The sequence below is a fragment of the Apis cerana genome, linkage group LG1 (assembly GCF_029169275.1).
Source record: "Apis cerana isolate GH-2021 linkage group LG1, AcerK_1.0, whole genome shotgun sequence".
Taxonomy (NCBI): Eukaryota; Metazoa; Arthropoda; class Insecta; order Hymenoptera; family Apidae; genus Apis; species Apis cerana.
Window position 1 is genome coordinate 11,311,153 of NC_083852.1, and position 17,452 is coordinate 11,328,604.

At 21.8% G+C, this 17,452-nt stretch overlaps 3 protein-coding genes across 6 annotated transcripts; 2 read left to right on the forward strand and 1 right to left on the reverse strand.

Annotated features, from left to right (window-relative positions):
* Nucleotides 1-15: 15 nt before the first annotated feature.
* Nucleotides 16-3,298, forward strand: LOC108001819 (putative inositol monophosphatase 3). Its single transcript, XM_017063036.3, has 5 exons — nucleotides 16-866; nucleotides 1,035-1,283; nucleotides 1,371-1,531; nucleotides 1,628-1,745; nucleotides 1,876-3,298. Exons 1-5 carry the CDS (start codon nucleotides 638-640, stop codon nucleotides 2,115-2,117), a joined length of 999 nt encoding a protein of 332 aa, XP_016918525.1. The 5' UTR covers nucleotides 16-637; the 3' UTR covers nucleotides 2,118-3,298.
* On the reverse strand, nucleotides 2,395-3,881 carry LOC108001818 (cell growth-regulating nucleolar protein). Its single transcript, XM_017063035.3, has 3 exons — nucleotides 3,745-3,881; nucleotides 3,304-3,665; nucleotides 2,395-3,224 (listed from the first exon to the last, which is right to left on the reverse strand). The coding sequence occupies exons 1-3, from the start codon at nucleotides 3,867-3,869 to the stop codon at nucleotides 2,614-2,616; spliced, it is 1,098 nt and encodes a 365-aa protein (XP_016918524.1). The 5' UTR covers nucleotides 3,870-3,881; the 3' UTR covers nucleotides 2,395-2,613.
* Nucleotides 3,882-6,621: 2,740 nt separating this feature from the next.
* LOC108001817 (tectonin beta-propeller repeat-containing protein) lies at nucleotides 6,622-16,215 on the forward strand. Of its 4 annotated transcripts, XM_062072459.1 has the most exons (25): nucleotides 6,622-6,750; nucleotides 7,670-7,929; nucleotides 8,023-8,205; nucleotides 8,530-8,682; nucleotides 8,757-8,849; nucleotides 9,022-9,202; nucleotides 9,311-9,534; nucleotides 9,676-9,879; nucleotides 9,963-10,141; nucleotides 10,210-10,342; nucleotides 10,415-10,641; nucleotides 10,707-10,838; nucleotides 10,937-11,093; nucleotides 11,157-11,319; nucleotides 11,396-11,499; nucleotides 11,577-11,719; nucleotides 11,812-12,160; nucleotides 12,247-12,397; nucleotides 12,482-12,678; nucleotides 13,028-13,237; nucleotides 13,305-13,406; nucleotides 13,485-13,620; nucleotides 13,714-13,905; nucleotides 14,371-14,528; nucleotides 14,617-16,215. In XM_062072459.1, exons 2-25 carry the CDS (start codon nucleotides 7,705-7,707, stop codon nucleotides 14,665-14,667), a joined length of 4,047 nt encoding a protein of 1,348 aa, XP_061928443.1. In that variant the 5' UTR covers nucleotides 6,622-6,750; nucleotides 7,670-7,704; the 3' UTR covers nucleotides 14,668-16,215. The 4 variants fall into 4 exon arrangements, with proteins under 4 accessions (XP_061928443.1, XP_016918522.1, XP_061928454.1 ...); XM_017063033.3 differs by lacking the exon at nucleotides 6,622-6,750 and having other exon boundaries at nucleotides 7,025-7,929; XM_062072470.1 differs by lacking the exon at nucleotides 6,622-6,750 and having other exon boundaries at nucleotides 7,790-7,929; nucleotides 7,997-8,205; nucleotides 8,464-8,682.
* The last annotated feature ends 1,237 nt before the right edge of the window (nucleotides 16,216-17,452 follow it).

Here is a 17,452-nt window from a genome sequence, read left to right on the forward strand (position 1 = left end):
TAAAATCAATTTAACATTATATAAAAATATATATTTAAAATAATATACATGACAAAATATAAAATAAAATAAGAAATTGATATAAAAAGTTTGTATTTAATACATCGTTAAAAATGCGATACATTTTAAAATAAATTATTTGATTTAATAATAAATTTATTGTAACTTAATTTTCCTTCAATTTAACTATTACTTATTAAAAAAATCACAAAAAAATTTAAATTTATTTGCAAATAATAACTACGCTAATATTAATTTAATTTAAATTTGCAATATATTTAACTAATCAAATATAACCTTAATAACGAAGTTATTACAAAATATAAATTAAAAAATTAATTATTTTTAAGAATAATTCAATATAATTACAATGATAATTTTATAAACATATAATTTTATCAATATTTATAAAACATATAATAAAATAGAAAAAAAATTACAGGTGGCGTATAATTTTCAGGTTCAATGTCAATTTTGTACACACATAGAATATAAAAATTCAATATTATTGGAAATTTCAAATAAATTAAAAATGGCCGCATATGGAATAATTAAAATATTTCATTATATAAAATAAATCATAGTTACGCGAATACATTAAATTGAAAAAAGAAAGAATTGTATTGTACATATCAAAATGAGTGTCCGAACAAGAAAAACAATTTTTTGTGGAATTATTATATTATTAAGTGTATTATACCTATATACAAATCGAACTTTATATACAGATTTACAGGATAAAAATATTTCTTTAAAGTTACTTCTTATTGCTGCTATAAAAGCAGCAGAAATTGGTGGTTCTGAAGTAATTGCAGTTCACAATCAAGCAAAATTCGAAATACAAAGTAAAGGAAAAACGAAAGAGGGTAATGATTTATATTAAATATTTACATTTTTTAGAATACATATATACATGAAATAAAAATTTTATATATAATGATATATATAGAACATATATTTATAATAAAATTCATATTATAAAATATAAAATTTAATAATATAAATAATTTAGTTTTTGTTTTTAACCTTGATAGGTATAAATGACCCAGTAACAGAAGCAGATTATAGATCACACTGTGCAATGGTCCATTCTTTATTAGAAACATTTCCAAGTATAACAGTAATATCAGAAGAAACATCAAAAAATTGTGATAAAATTACAGTGTCAAATATAAAAAATAATATTAATAATTTAAATGATTATGATATTAAGGATGAAATTATAAATATAAATGACATTACAGTCTGGATTGATCCCCTTGATGCAACAAAAGAATTTACAGGTATTATACATTATTGTATAAAAAAATATATAAATATATATATATATATATGTTTTTTATATCATATATTATTCTTTTTTATTTTAGAAAATTTATTACAATATGTTACAACTATGGTTTGTATTGCTGTAAAAGGAAAACCTGTAATAGGTGTTATATATAAACCTTTTGAAACAAAGCAAAATTCTAGTTTATTTTGGTCATGGACTAATCATGCAGTTTCAAGAAATTTACAAATACTGCATAAGGTAATAAATATATAAATAATTATAAATAAGGTAATAATAAAAGTATTATAAGGAATATGTAAATTCTTCAAAATTTTAAAATGTTTTTAAAATTAGTTAGAAGATGAAAAAATACCAATATTGATTGTATCACAATCACATGCTGGCCAAATTTATAATGTTTCTAAGATTGCATTTGGTAAAGATGTAAAAATTGTTCCTGCAGCTGGTGCAGGTAATTTTGTTAATAATAATAATATTATTATTTAATATTTGTTATTAAAATATTTGTTATAAAAATCTCAATTCATAAAAAAGAAAGAATTAAATTTTTTTATTAGAAATAAATTTATATATGTATTTAGGTTACAAATTTTTAGAAGTTTTAAGTGGAAATGTAACTGCATATGTCCACATGACTGCAATAAAGAAATGGGACATTTGTGCAGGAACTGCAATTCTTACTGCTCTTGGTGGTACAGTTACCCAATTATTTGATCAACAATTGATAAGCTTTAAACCTCATGATTCTAAAGAACTTACATGGGGTCTTTTAGCTACCATGAGTAATCATGTTTGGTATTTAGATAAATTTTCAAACATTTAATATAAGCATTAAATCTCTAAATTTTATTATTCAATCATATTTTAAATTTAAATCATATTTCAATATCAATTTTTTCAAAGAAAAATTATACATATCTTAAAAATTTGATATCAAAGTACAATTCATAAAAATATTTATTTACAAGTTCTATATTTAATTTTGAAATATTTTCAAATGAATGTGTTTCACAGAACAATTTTTTATTGTAAAAAATTATTATATAATTATATTTTATATATTTAAAATATCTATTATTGATGAATTAATTTTACATATATTCTGTGATACTTCCAAAAATTTTTATTTGTTTATTTTATTAAAAAAAAATAAATGTTTTTCTACATGTATGTTTTACTTAATAGTATTTTATAAAATTTTTTTAATTTGAATAAAATGGTTCTAATTTTTTATTAAAACAATGATAAATCATTAGTAATATTATACATTATTATAATATTGTATATTGAAAATTATAAACTAATACATATCAATCAAATTAAATTAAGGTTACTTTTTCATCAGAAATGATAATTTCTGATATTTTTTTTAATTTTTTGTTGAATTTATTACATGCTTTTTCGTATGATATAATATTTGAACAGGAATTCATATATTGTGAAATTACTTTTTTCTGTAATTTTTTTAAAGAAATTTCTCCTTTGTTTTTTACTATGTCTAAAATAACACCTTTCCAATTGAAAATTGTTTTCTCTATAATATTATCACATTGATTAATTGATGATTCAACTAGCAAAATATTTTTATTTTTATTTATCTCATCTAACTTTTCTATAGCAATATCTTTGCTTTTTTTTTTAGAAACTGATTCTTTTATAAATTCTACATCTTGTTTGCTTTTTTTTTTTACAAATTCTTCTACTTGTTCTTGTATTGTTTCAGATATTCTTCTCTTTTTAAGTTTCTTTTTCTTAGCATTATCGATAGTATCATTGTCAATACCATTTTTACTATTATTTAACTTATTTTTATCTTGATCTTCATTTTGATTTTCTCTGTCTATATTTTCATTATTTTGATTCTCAATAATATTATTTTCTTGATGTATACTTGTATCTTGTACATTATTTATTTTTTCACTCATTTTACCTATTTATGTATTATATATGTATATCAAAAATTTATAATTTAAATTAAATAAATATTAAATTAAGCAACAAAAACTTACCATTTTCTTGTTGTTGTTTTTCACTATTAATATCTTGTATGTTATTTTTATAAGCTGTTTCTATTTTATTCCATACACTATCAACTACTGCTGATGGTATTTTTTGACCTATAGCACTTTTTACAAAATTTAAAAATTTAACTTTTTTACGTGGAATATTTTCGTGCTTTGATAATAAATTTAAAAAGTTTCGTTCGGTTTTTGATAAATTTGTCTCATTATTGAGAATATTATTAACTGTGTTAATCCATTCCTGTTGCTTTCTTTCACCCTTATTTGCCCCAGCTTTCGGAACATAATCTTTACCCCCATATCTTTCAGCTTCACTTATACATTTCGTATGTGCTACATATTGATCACCTCTTTAGATAATAATAAAAATACTGTTTAATTAGAAATTATAAAAAAAATAAAAATACACACATTTTTATTAATATTTACCTGAAATCTTTCAAACAATCGACACATGTTAAAAAAGGCGCGGTATGGCATCGAAATTCATAGTGTTTTGCAACTTTTGGTTTTTGTAATGTTTCACCACAATTATTACAAGTAAATACAACCATTTTTTTAAATATTTATAAATTAAGAAAGATGGTCATAAAATAAATAAATTTGAATATATAAAATGCGATTAATAACCCCGTACGCGGTTATAACCTATTTCGCTACTTAGTAGCTGTATCTGATACTGTTGCACGTGTAACTAAATTCTTTTGTAAGTCATGTTTTCATAGAATTATTTTTTGAATACAGAACATAATTAAATTTTCATAGAAACAAAATTTAATATATAGAAATGATTATGCAAAATATCAGTATAAATCTATAATACATTTATTAAATTATATTACAAATTTTATTCCATAAAATTAAAATAATTATTTTATTATAAATTTGAATATTTTATTAGATGTGCAAATAAGTTCTTTCCTCTTTTTTTCTATGATTATAACTTCTGACTGAATTTGAATTACTTCCCGTTTGTGGTGCCATCTGAAAAAGCATTCTTTTATTTTTAAGACGAATTGTGATGAACGCTCTAAGAATTTCCAATCCTATGCAACAATTTCAAACAATATGGCGAGAAGCATCATTTTTGTATTCTAAAAGGTATAATTAGGAGAATTATATATACCTAGGAAATCAGCTTGAAGTTACTATAATGTTTATGTGGCACTGAAAGAATGCTGTATTTTACAGAACATACAAAAAGTGATACCAAAGATTTAAAATCGGAAATTTTAACTTGGAAGATGACTATTGTTTAAGTGCATTGATAAAGTTTGATGATGGCGAATTAGAAGAATTATTTAACGAAAATCCGATCCAGACACAAAAAGAATTGATAGAAAGATTGGAAATTACCAGATAAGCAGTATCTATTCGATTAAAACAATTGGGTGAAATTCAGAAATTCGAGCGATAAGAGGGGACATGAATTAAGCGAAATGAATAAGAAAAACAGATTCAAGATTTCTGTTGCCTTGCTTTCACGACATAAAAGGAAAAGTTTTCTGTATAAAATTGTTATTGTCAATGAAAAATGAGTCTTATATGACAATCCTAAATGATAGAAATCATAGATTCCAGATAACCAATGACTTCAGTGGCTTACTGAACATTAAATTATGTAATAAACATTATAAATCTCTGGAAGAACAATAATTGTCGAATATTATCAAAATCAATTAATGAATTTATATGATCAATTAGAGCAGAAATGGCTGTTTATTGGATCAAGAACAAGATATGTGATTTTGTGGCATGATAACATGCAAAAGAAATGTAGGATACAATTTATGTATTGGGATGCAAAATCCTGCCAAAATGCGGCATTTTCAGATCTGGCCTTATCAGATATGGGAAAGATGTGGGAAAAGATTATAGAGAATAAAGATGAATATTTTGAGACATAATCTTGTACCTGATTTATGTATATAATAAAATCTTGAATTTGGAACTTATTTGTATTAATATTTATTTTTAAAAAAATTTGTAAATTAAAATTTATAATTGAAATATTTTATCTTAATAATTGTTATATAAAAAAGATTTTAATAATTGTTAAATTGATTGTTATTGTATTAAATATAATTAAAATATAATAGAATTCAAAATATATTTAAAATATATTGCTCTAATATATGTAATTAATAAGTAAATTAATTTGTCACGTTTGAAAATGTTAAGTTATTGCATAAATTTAACTTTATTTTAAGTTATAAATATAAGAAATATATTTATAAAATATATTTATATTTATCTAAGTAAAATATATTTATCTAAGATTAATATTATAATGCATAAATATTTATTCAAGAAAAGTATAATTATAAACATTTATCTAAACAATAAATAAAAATGAAACATGTAACATATTGTCTTCTATTTCACATTTATTTTGTAAGTGATCTTATATTCTAATATTTCTAATCTTGATCATTATGAATATTTTTTTCTGGATATATTTATAGACATATTTATAAACATTCAGATAATTGCTTCAATTTAAAGATAAAATTAACTACATTATGTTATATGGATAAAATAAAGATGAAAGTTCTTATTTTCAAAACAATGTATAATAATATTTATATATTATTATACATTATTGCAATTTAAATCTGCAATATATATTTTATTCTTTATTGATTTTTATTTTATTTTTATAATTTTTATTAAATAATGCTTGTTATAATATGCATTTTAAAAATCATTAATTCGAAAAAATTAAATTTTAATTAAGATATTCGATCTATAATTATTTTTATATAATTTATTTTAAAAAAATAATAACAATATACAAATTAAAGAAAAATTATTTAATCATAATTACTTAAAATTATTTAAAATAAAATAATATTAATAAATTTAATTCGAGAATGAGGATATTGTAAAATATAATTGTATGTTTTTAACGAATAAAAATTTGAGAAAATCTTTTTACTTTGATAGGATTTATTTTGGATTTAAATTAGTATTACTTTTATTGTTTTTTATAATTCTTAATGCAATATATTTTCATAATTATTAATAATTATTTAAATTAATTTTTAATTCACAAACAAATATATAACCTTACACATAATTGCAGCATACTTGATATAGCTTTGTTAGACAAAGCTTTAGATTTTTAGAATCTTATACTTTTAAACAGAAAAAAATTAATTTAAAAAAAGCACTACGCATTCCATAATGATCGCATTATGTTTTTACGTTGTTTAGTTTTTATCTCTTCTATTTTAAATAAAAGTATGATGTCAGACTCTGAAAATTTATAGTTTTATCAGATCCAATATCCACCATTTTGAATTATTTTTTTGCCTGCAAATATTTCATTTTTTCTTTGCTTTAATCTGACTTGTACATTTCTATACATATCTATAAATATATATGACTTAAAAATTAATTTGAATTTAAATTATAATGTAATTTATCCAAAAGGTAATTTGAACTTGATACGTTTTAGTACTTCTATCATTCAATTACATTAAATAAAAATCTAATATGGCGTTATATAACTCGCAAAAATTTCTAAAAATTTGCAATTTTGCATGCAAATAATTTTAAATCATTAAATTTCGATAATAAAATGAATATTTTCAAATTTATGATAAAATCCATAAAAATAGAAAATATAAAGAAATTTTAATATCTTTTTTAAAATTTAACCACAAAAAGTAAGTTTAAAAAGCAGTGTTACCACATGTATTTAATTATAAATAATTTAAGTACAAATAAAATTATATTATTACATTTATATTTTATATATATATATATATATTATTATATGATGCACAAATAACTTTTGAAAACGTTAATTACATTTATTAATATTTTAATTTTTAAAATAGTAATTTCTTTTGATGTAAGATAAATTTATCTATATTCACATTTTTAATCAGTGACAGTAAATGACAGTTGATTATGTATCGTCAAAACATGTTCTTTGTTTTTAGATTAACAATTTATATTTATTATACTTACGTTTAAATTTTTGTATTAAAATTTAGTAATTTAATAGTTTTTGTGTTTTAACACTTTTATATATAATAATAATATGTTATATTAATAAAATGTAAAATATAAATATTTTATATAACCAAAATCATTTTTTCGTGATTATTTTATATTTTTGTAAAAATTATGTATATTATTATCAATAGCGCAGAAAAAAGAACTTGTATTTCTTTTTAAATATCTAAAAATATTTATCTTTATTATATGTTTAAATATTTATTATTATTATAAACGTGAATCATCGATATAAAGATTATCATTATCAGTACTTATTTACACAATAATCTAATGATAGGATGGAAAATATAATTCCATTATTATGAATACAAATATTATTTTATAGAAAAGTTAAACTGTTTGGTTATTAAAGTAGTTAAAATGCCAAGTTCATATTTATATGCTATAAATAATGAGGGGCGCGTATTTGGATTGTCAACATCTGGAAACATGTGGAGAGAATTCATGTACTTGGGTCTTGAGTTTAAACAATTATCAGCAGTACCACATTTCATGTGGGCTATAGGTGGTGATCGTCAAGTTTATGTACATGTACATGGTTTAGATGTACCTATAAGAATCAAGGAAGAAATATATGAAAATGAAGTATGTTTAAAATATATTTGAAAAATGATTATAATCATAGTTATTTATATATATAACTTTTATACAGATTTTAAGAGAACATAATATTTATAGCGTTGGCTTCCTTTAGAAGGATTTAGTGGAAGATTATTGCCTACAGATAGGTATAATTTTTCTGATCAAGATGGTACAGTTGACCGTAGCAGAGATAAAGTAAAATTACCATCTATGGCTTGGCAATGGGAAGGTGATTGGCAAATAGAAACTACATTGGATGGTCAACCATTAGATCATGATGTAAATATAATAAAATTTTTGTTATAGCAATTAAACTATTTATAATTAATCTATTATTTCTTCTATTTCATTAAAAAATATTTTATTTATTTTAAATTTTTTTATTATTTTATATTTCTTAATTTTTCTTAATTTATTAATTTTTATATTAATAACAGCAATTACATATGGTTATAGTTATCAATGAGTTAATAATGGATTAATTCATTTTTCAGTTCACCTTTGTTACATTTTTTATGACTTTCTGTTTATATGTAGATTTGTTATCAGTTGTCAACATCGAAACAAAGTGTTATGATCACAGAGAATCTGATATTTTGGTAGGGATGGACATATGCAGTTGATTTTCCAGCTACATATACAACAAAAAAACAATGGAAATCTTGTGTTAGAAGAAGGAAATGGGTTCGATATAGGAGATATAGTGCTATGAATTCATGGTGTGCTATTGCACCCCTTCATAAAGATGCAACTAAAGTAAGTTTCTAAATTTTTAAACCAAATGATTTTCAAAAAAAAAACATTTAAAAAATTTATTAACATATTTTTAGGAACCTTTTATTGATATATCTGTGGGTGGAAATCAAATACCTGGTGGTAATCCCGGATGTTTAATAGTTTGGGCAGTAACTGCTCATGGCAGGGTATAATATTTAAAAAAATATTTTTAATTTTCTTAAAAAATATAATTTATATTAATTAAATATTATAATTTATAATAACATTTTATTTATAATTTTTATTTATAATTGTAATGTTATTTCAATTTATACTTTTATTTTATATGTTATATATCTAATAATGATCTATCTATAGGTAATGTTTCGTGTTGGAACTAGTACTACTTGCCCTGAAGGTCAAAGATGGAGTACTATAAAATTAGCAAATGGATATGAAGTATGTCAAATCACTGTTGGAATGACTGGTCTTGTGTGGGCAGTGTTAATGATTGGTAAAGCAATTGTGCGTACAGGTGTGACTAGAGAATATCCAATGGGTATGTAAACCATACTAAATAATATATATTTTTCTATGTTGATATATATATACTGATATATGTTATAATACATACTAAATGTGTTATAATTATGTTATGTATGTATAGGTGAAGATTGGGTAGAAGTTGATCCTCCACAAAAAGATTTAAAATTAGTACAAGTTAGCATAGGTACGGATGCTGTGTGGGCTATAACACAAGATGGAGGAGTATGGTTTAGAAAAGGTATTAAAGGTGAAATGAGTGGAGTTTGTGAACAAATGGCTGTTGGAACTGGATGGGTGGAAATGTTAAGTAAAATGTCACTGGTATCTGTTGCTCCAAATGATCAGGTAATTTATAATAAAAAAAAAACTTTTAAAAGAATATTTTTTTTGAATAAATAATAATTTTTAATTTATTAAATAATAATAATTTATAAAATTATTAATAAGTAATAATTAATTTATTTAATTTGTTTAATATCTTTACAGGTTTGGGCCATAGGCCATGAAGATAGATGTTTATATTATCGCGCTGGTATTACACAATCAGAATTAACGGGTAAAAAATGGAGATTAATAAATGCACCTCTTCAACTTAGTCGAGCAAGTAGTAATGCTAGTTTATCTTCAAGTAATAGACATAGTATGTGTGGTACCCCACAACAACAAAGACATCAAAGTTGGGGATCATTGGTATTTATTTTACATATAATATAAATTTTAAATATTACAAATAACATATATTATTTATTAATTTAAAAATATAATATTTACAGAATCGACCACATAGTACTAGTGAAGGTACTACATTGATTAGAGAGTGGGAAGAACAATCTCGTTCTGCACCAACACCAACATCATTAAAATTATGGCAACGTGTAAATGATGGTACTTCTACAAAGAATTCACAACAAACATCTTTCCAAGATATATACTTAAATGAAGATAAAAAACGGTAAATTAATAATTATTTTTTATTATAATATAGTAATATTATCTTTTTCGTAATTAATAAAATTGTAGATCAGCAAATTCATTAGATATGAACGATTTAACCGAAGCTAGCGTTGCTAATATAACTATATCGAATGAATCATTGACTAAAACTGGAGAATCTATAATAGTATCTGGGAAAGGAATGGGCAATGTTGTTAAGGTTAATAAGTTAAATTATGCATTCATTATGTAATCATTTTTATTGAAATTAAAAAGTTTAAAATTAATATAGATCAATCCAGCTGCATGGAGTCCCGTTCATTCAGTCGGTTCTATGGTAGGTGTCGAAGCTCATCCGGAGACAGATGGAAGTATTTTCGATCCTGACTTGACCAGTGATTCGGGTGTTTATGGAGAAGATGAAAGCTCTGGGGCAATGTATTGGGCTGAATGTGATACCTCTTGGTATAAAGTAGAAGCTGGAGCATGTTTTGTTGATTTATCTAATCCTCCAAAATGGTAATTAATATTGTAAACAAATATTATTTATTTAAACTTAATTATTTACATATTTAAATTTATAGGATTGCAGATTCAAATGGTACAAATCATGGGGATGTAGCAGAGACATGGAGAATATATATTTTGGAGGAGTTAAAGAAAAGATTACAAAAAGTACAATATGATCCATCAATATACGAAAAAGTAGTTGAAAAGTAAGATTTTGATAAATATATAATAAATATATAAATATATTGTGTATAAAGTTAATAATGTTATTTATTTCATTCTTATTTATAATAATTTGTTATAGATCATCTTGGGTAAAAAATGGTAATGCAAAATGCAAAGTTAAGGGTGGTACTTCATACGAAGATTGTGTTATTGAATTAGAATGGATAAGTAGTAATAGTGGTTTTTTAGATTCAGGAATTGTAACTATTTTAAATTCGGATGGAGCAACAACAATTGTAAGTTAAACAATTTTTTTTTTTGGAATATTTCAATTATCTTTTAATCAATGTCTTTTATAGATGCAATTTCCTGTCTCTGAAATTATGTGTGTAGTTTGCTGTAGTGAACCAGGTAATCCACGAATAGCGATTCATACTCCTCGAATGCCACGTTCTAAAGTTCTTAGATTGCAATTTTCTAGCGATACTGAAATGGAAGATTGGTTAGCACATTTAACATCAGGTATATAAAAACTTAATTCATCATATTTAATATATATATATAATATAGAGAAATAAATGATTTTTTATATTTTTAGTTTCTTGTCAAATGAATAATGTTTATGGAAAACCTAGTCCTAATACAATATGGGCTACTACTGCATTAGGAGATGTGTATGTATATGATCCTGCTATTATAGAAGTAAGTTAATACATATGTATATGTACTCACTTAATATGTATATGAAATTTTGTACTAATGCTTTATGTATATGATAGGAAAATCAGTTTACTAATGGTGCTTACGTGCAAGAATTAGATGTTGTTGGAAAAGAATTACCTTTTGAATGTATTTTGCAAAATGGTTTTGGATATGGTAGTTCTTTAAAAATTACTGTTTGTATTCATGATGATGCTGATAGGTAAAAAATAGTTTAAAATAATTCTAAAAAATATTTTGAAAATGTAAATATAAATGAAAAAATATTTTTCAAAATATTTTTATTTTTTTTAGATTATCATTCAATTTTGTCTGTTATTCAACGATGTCTTTAAAACAAAAATCTGTAATGGATTGTCATGATGTAGCATTACATTTTAATCCAAGATTAAAAGAAAATATTATTGTGCGAAATACATATCAAAATGGACAATGGGGCGATGAAGAAAGAAACGGAGATATACTATTAAAACCTGGTTCTAATTTCACATTAAATATTATATGTGAAACTCGAGGATATAAAATCTATATCGATGATAAGGAATTTACTTTTTATAGTCACAGAATATTGCCACAAAGTATTACTCATTTACGGATTAAAGGATTAATGACATTATGCAGCATATCGTATAAATCTACATCTGTATGTAATAATCTTAATATTAATATTAAAACTACATAAAACTAGTTTTATGTAACTTAATTGTAATATAGTAAAATTTCATGTAGATAATTATTGATCCAATTACAATGTTTTGGAGACAAATGGGTGGACATTTGAAAAAGGTTGAAACTTGTTCTGTTGGTGTAACATGGGGAATAGGATATGATAATATTGCATGGGTATATACTGGTGGTTGGGGTGGTTTATTCCTAAAAGGTCTTTTTCTATAATAAAAAAATTTATACTAAAAAAAGTTAATTTATGAACTAATCTTATAATTTTAATCTTATTATTATATAGGATTAGATAGTAGTACGGGAATAAATACTATGGTAGATACTCATAATTATTATGTTTATGAAAATCAACGTTGGAATCCAGTAACTGGATATACTTCTCATGGTCTTCCAACGGATCGTTATATGTGGAGTGATGCATCTGGACGTCATAAACGTACCCGAGAACATACTAAATTATTATCGATGCAGTGGCATTGGGTAAAAATATATAATAATATATTTAAATTTCAATATTTAACTTTTCTTTTATCTAAATTCTAATTGATTTTCTGAATTCTGATTGATTTTATTAATCTTAGAATTTTAAATTCGGCATATTATATTTCGCTTTCTTATTAAATTTATTTTCTTTTTTATCAAAGTAGAGTATAAAATCACAAATCTTATTATTAGAATTACAATATGGATTCTTTATTAGAATATAAATTCTTTATTAGAATATACTATTTTATGTGGAAAATATAATAAAATTATATTTTATAATAAAATTAATTGCATTTTTTATAAGATTCAAATAATAAAATTTAAATATTTTATTTTATAATAGGTATCAGATTGGATAGTAGATTTTCATACCCCTGGAGGTGTTGATAGAGATGGTTGGCAATATGCTACAGATTTTCGTTCTCAATATCATGGTAAAAAACAATTTACTGATTATGTTAGAAGAAGACGATGGTTTCGAAGGTGCCAATTAACAACTAGTGGACCTTGGCAAGAAATAGGAAATACAAAATTGATTGATGTTTCTTTATATGTAAGATATATATGAATTTTATTAAAAAAATATATATAAAATAACTTTTTAAATTTACGATTTTTAGGCAACTGACAAACCTGGTTCAGATACTCCTGTTTATATATGGGCAGTTGCCTCTAATGGTGAAGCTTTATTTAGAAGAGGTGTTTCAGAATCATGTCCAATGGTATATATAGTGATTGTTTATAATATCAAAATATAAATATCTGTTTAGACTGTAAATAAAATTAATATTTATTTATAGGGAGTTTCATGGGAACATATACCAAGTGATCAAGCTTTAGTAGGTATTTCGTGTGGTCCTTGTGGACAAGTTTGGTCTGTTGGAAAGAATGGTTCCTCTTATTGGAGATTAGGTATTACTTCTGTAAAACCAACAGGTATAAATATAAATAATATAACAGCATAAATAAATTTTTTAAATTATTAAGATTTTTTCTAATTGATATATTATATATATATTAAAATTTTAGGAATACAATGGCAGAATGTTGAACCACCGGCAGGTGCTCATTTAAAACAAATTTCTGTTGGAAAAAACGAGGTGTGGGCCTTAGATACAATAGGTAGATTACACATACGACGGGATGTACAGGTGAATGTTTTTCCAGAGGGAACATATTGGCAAACGCTTCCTGTGATGCCAAATGATCCTATACATATAGGTATACATTAAATTTATGTATTAAATAGATTATCGATTAATTTTTATTAATTATAACGTTAATGCGGAAAATTGAAACTATTGAACAAATAATATATTTTTTATAACGATTTATGTAATTTTATTAAAGAAAATATTCAATTAAAAAAAATTATCAGAGAAAATGTACTAAATTTTTTTTACAAAAGTTCTAAAAAAATATAGTATATAAAATATGATACAATCTTAAATTAGAATTTATTATGAATTTATTAGTTTATAAATATATTTTTTGATTTTATATTCACAAATATTATTGTTTATTTAATATAATAATTTATTTTATATATTTAATATGCCAATTAATTTATTAATAAAATAATACATTTTATTTATGATATAATTTAAACTATAAACATTTATTAATATTTATATATTGCAAATATAATGAAACATATAATAATATAATGATATGTATATATTTCAGATATGTCCGTTGCAAATGCGAAACAAGGTTTTCGACACGTTGCTGTTGCAAGAGAACAAGGCCAAGTTTGGGCAATTTCAGGTGCTGGTATACTTTGTCGTAGAATAGGTATTACTGATGACAATCCAGCTGGAACTGGTTGGGCAACTGGTATAGGGGTAAGTTGATTATTTGATAAATTACATTGTTTTGTGGAGATAAAATTATTAGTATATAAAATTAAATATTTATATCTATTATAAACAGGCAAATTGGCAGTATATAAGTGTGGGAAGTCTTATAAATAAAACTAAATGAAAAACTAATTTTCAAATGGAAAACTAATTATTAATTAACAGATATGCAAAATATTAATATCTATACACATTAATATTTAAGAATACAATTCTTTATCGTTTAGTTTCTTTATATTTTTCATAAATAAAAAAAATCAATGCGTATGCGTATATGTAGCTATATTTATATATATGATATGGCTTAGCTGTTGCAATTTTATGACACAAGCTTGATACTATGATATATTTCATAAGTAACAGAGATATTATTTTATCTAAAACGTACAAAGAACAATAATATGAAATTAATTGTTCATATTACTTTCATTTATATTTTAATAGATATAAATACATATAAAAAAAATAATATTAATGAGATTATTTATACACGTCTGTAAACTCTACTCATATAGTTTTATTAAAATTTTATATCAAATGAATCAAAGAAACATTCCAAATATGTGCATTTAAATAAACAAATATAATTCGTAATTATACAGAGTATTAATATATTCACGAAATATCGTTAGATTCGATTTTTGAGCCAAAATAAATCCAAATTTTTATATAAAAATCACTTAAGACTTATTTAATTATTAAATTATAAGCAATTTAAATTTACGGAATTGAAGATGAAATAAATTGGCAATAAAATGCAATGATAAAAATAGTTTTATTTTATTTAAATTAATCTTTTTACGTTTCGTATATATAAGGCAATACAATACAAATTTCAGTTGCTTATAATTTAACAAATAAGTTTCAGTCGATATTTTTATATATCAATTTTTTTATTTTGGCTTCTAAAATCGATTCTTTAAAACTATTCCGCAAATATATTAACACTTTGTATATATGTATAATAAAAAATGTGACATTACATATTAAATTGTACGAAATGCCTTGTCTAGCTATAAATTATTTTATTATAAAATAAGAAAACTGAACATTAAAAGAGACTGTTCATTCAAATATTTGAAAAATTGAAATTATATTAAAATAAATAATCTTTATATATTTTTTTTTTTACATTTTTTATTTATTACATATTTTATCCATATATAACAATTTATTAAAAATAGCATATTTAAATAAGTTATTAAAGTTGACTTTCATAAATATTAAAAAAATGAATTGTAAAGTAATATATAATTGAATTAATACAATGCTTCATTCTTTTTTAAAAGATAATGTATTAAATGTTCCTGTATAAATAGATTTCATGTAGTGCCTCTAATACTATGATTTTATATTTATTCTTATTCTATGTATAAACTTATTAAAATATAAATTACATGAAAAAATTTTGAAATTATTATGGTTAAATATTATAAATTTTTATGTAATATATATGAATTTATAATTAGTAATTAAATTATCAATTTTTATTATGAATATTATTTCATCGTGAATTATTATTAATATTAAGCTTTATCATATTCATTATTGTATGTATGTAAGAATATAAGTATATCATGCCAATATTTATGCTGATATATAAATACAATTTATTGATAAACATATATGTATTATAATTTCTGATATGTAATAAATTATATTATATATATAATTATATTATATATTAAATTATATTATATTATATATAAAATAAATAAATATTATGTGTATTTATTAATAAATTTAAAATTATTTATAAATATATTTATAAATTAATTTATAAAAATTTATTAATAATTTTAAGTTTATTACGTATAAAATATATATATTCGTAAAATATTTTTGGTTTGTAGAGAAATAAATATTAAAATTAATACATAAAAATGTTGATTAAAACTTAATTATTAAGTTATATATTAATATATTATATATTAAATCTAAATACAAATAAATTAAGTTTTATCTCTCATGTTATTCATTCGCTTTGTCTCGTCTAACATAAGTTTATTTATAACTAATTATTTATAACTAAATAAATCAAATTAAATTATAAGTTTAAATTACTTATAAATAATTAAATCAATCAAATAAATATTCAAATCAACCAACATTTTTTATACTTTTTTTTTATACTTTTATATTTAAGTTTTCTAACTTCTTCAAAATTTGATTTTCCAAAGATAGAATATAATAATATTCTATATATGTAGAATGTCATGTTTAAATAAAAAAATTCTATATTTTTATTTTTTTATATGATCTCTTTCATAGTTTTATCATTGTTCTATTTTATAATATTTTATATAAAGAATATATTAAATTATATATATTCTTTAAAATATTTCAAAAATAATAAAAATATATTTCGAAATAATATTTTTAGAAACAATTTACAATATTTTTTTATTTATTAAAAATAATTGAAATTAATATTTTGTATAATACGAAACAATATATTTTATCTCCATAATTATTTAAGTAAATAATAGACATAATAAACTTTTTTGAAATATTTTGATGAAATATTTTACTACATAAAAAAGGAAATGTATGTTTGACATACATAAAAAAAAAATAAATTTTTTTACATAATTTTATATATTATACAATAGTTCAGATTTGTTTATTAAAATAATATTGTGAATATTTATATAATATCTAATGCATTGATTTAAAAATTTGTAACAATGTATACTTATATTTGTCATTTAAAAAGATACATATTGAATTCAAAAAAATTATATACTAAAAATTTTGTTTCATAGTAATAATATATAAAAAATAGTTCGTACGATTAAAATATATTCTTTTTTTAATATTTTAAATCTATTAAAAAAATAAAATGATATCACGAATATCGTTTTTTAAATTATCATAGTAATCACATATGTAATATATCTAAGATCTTC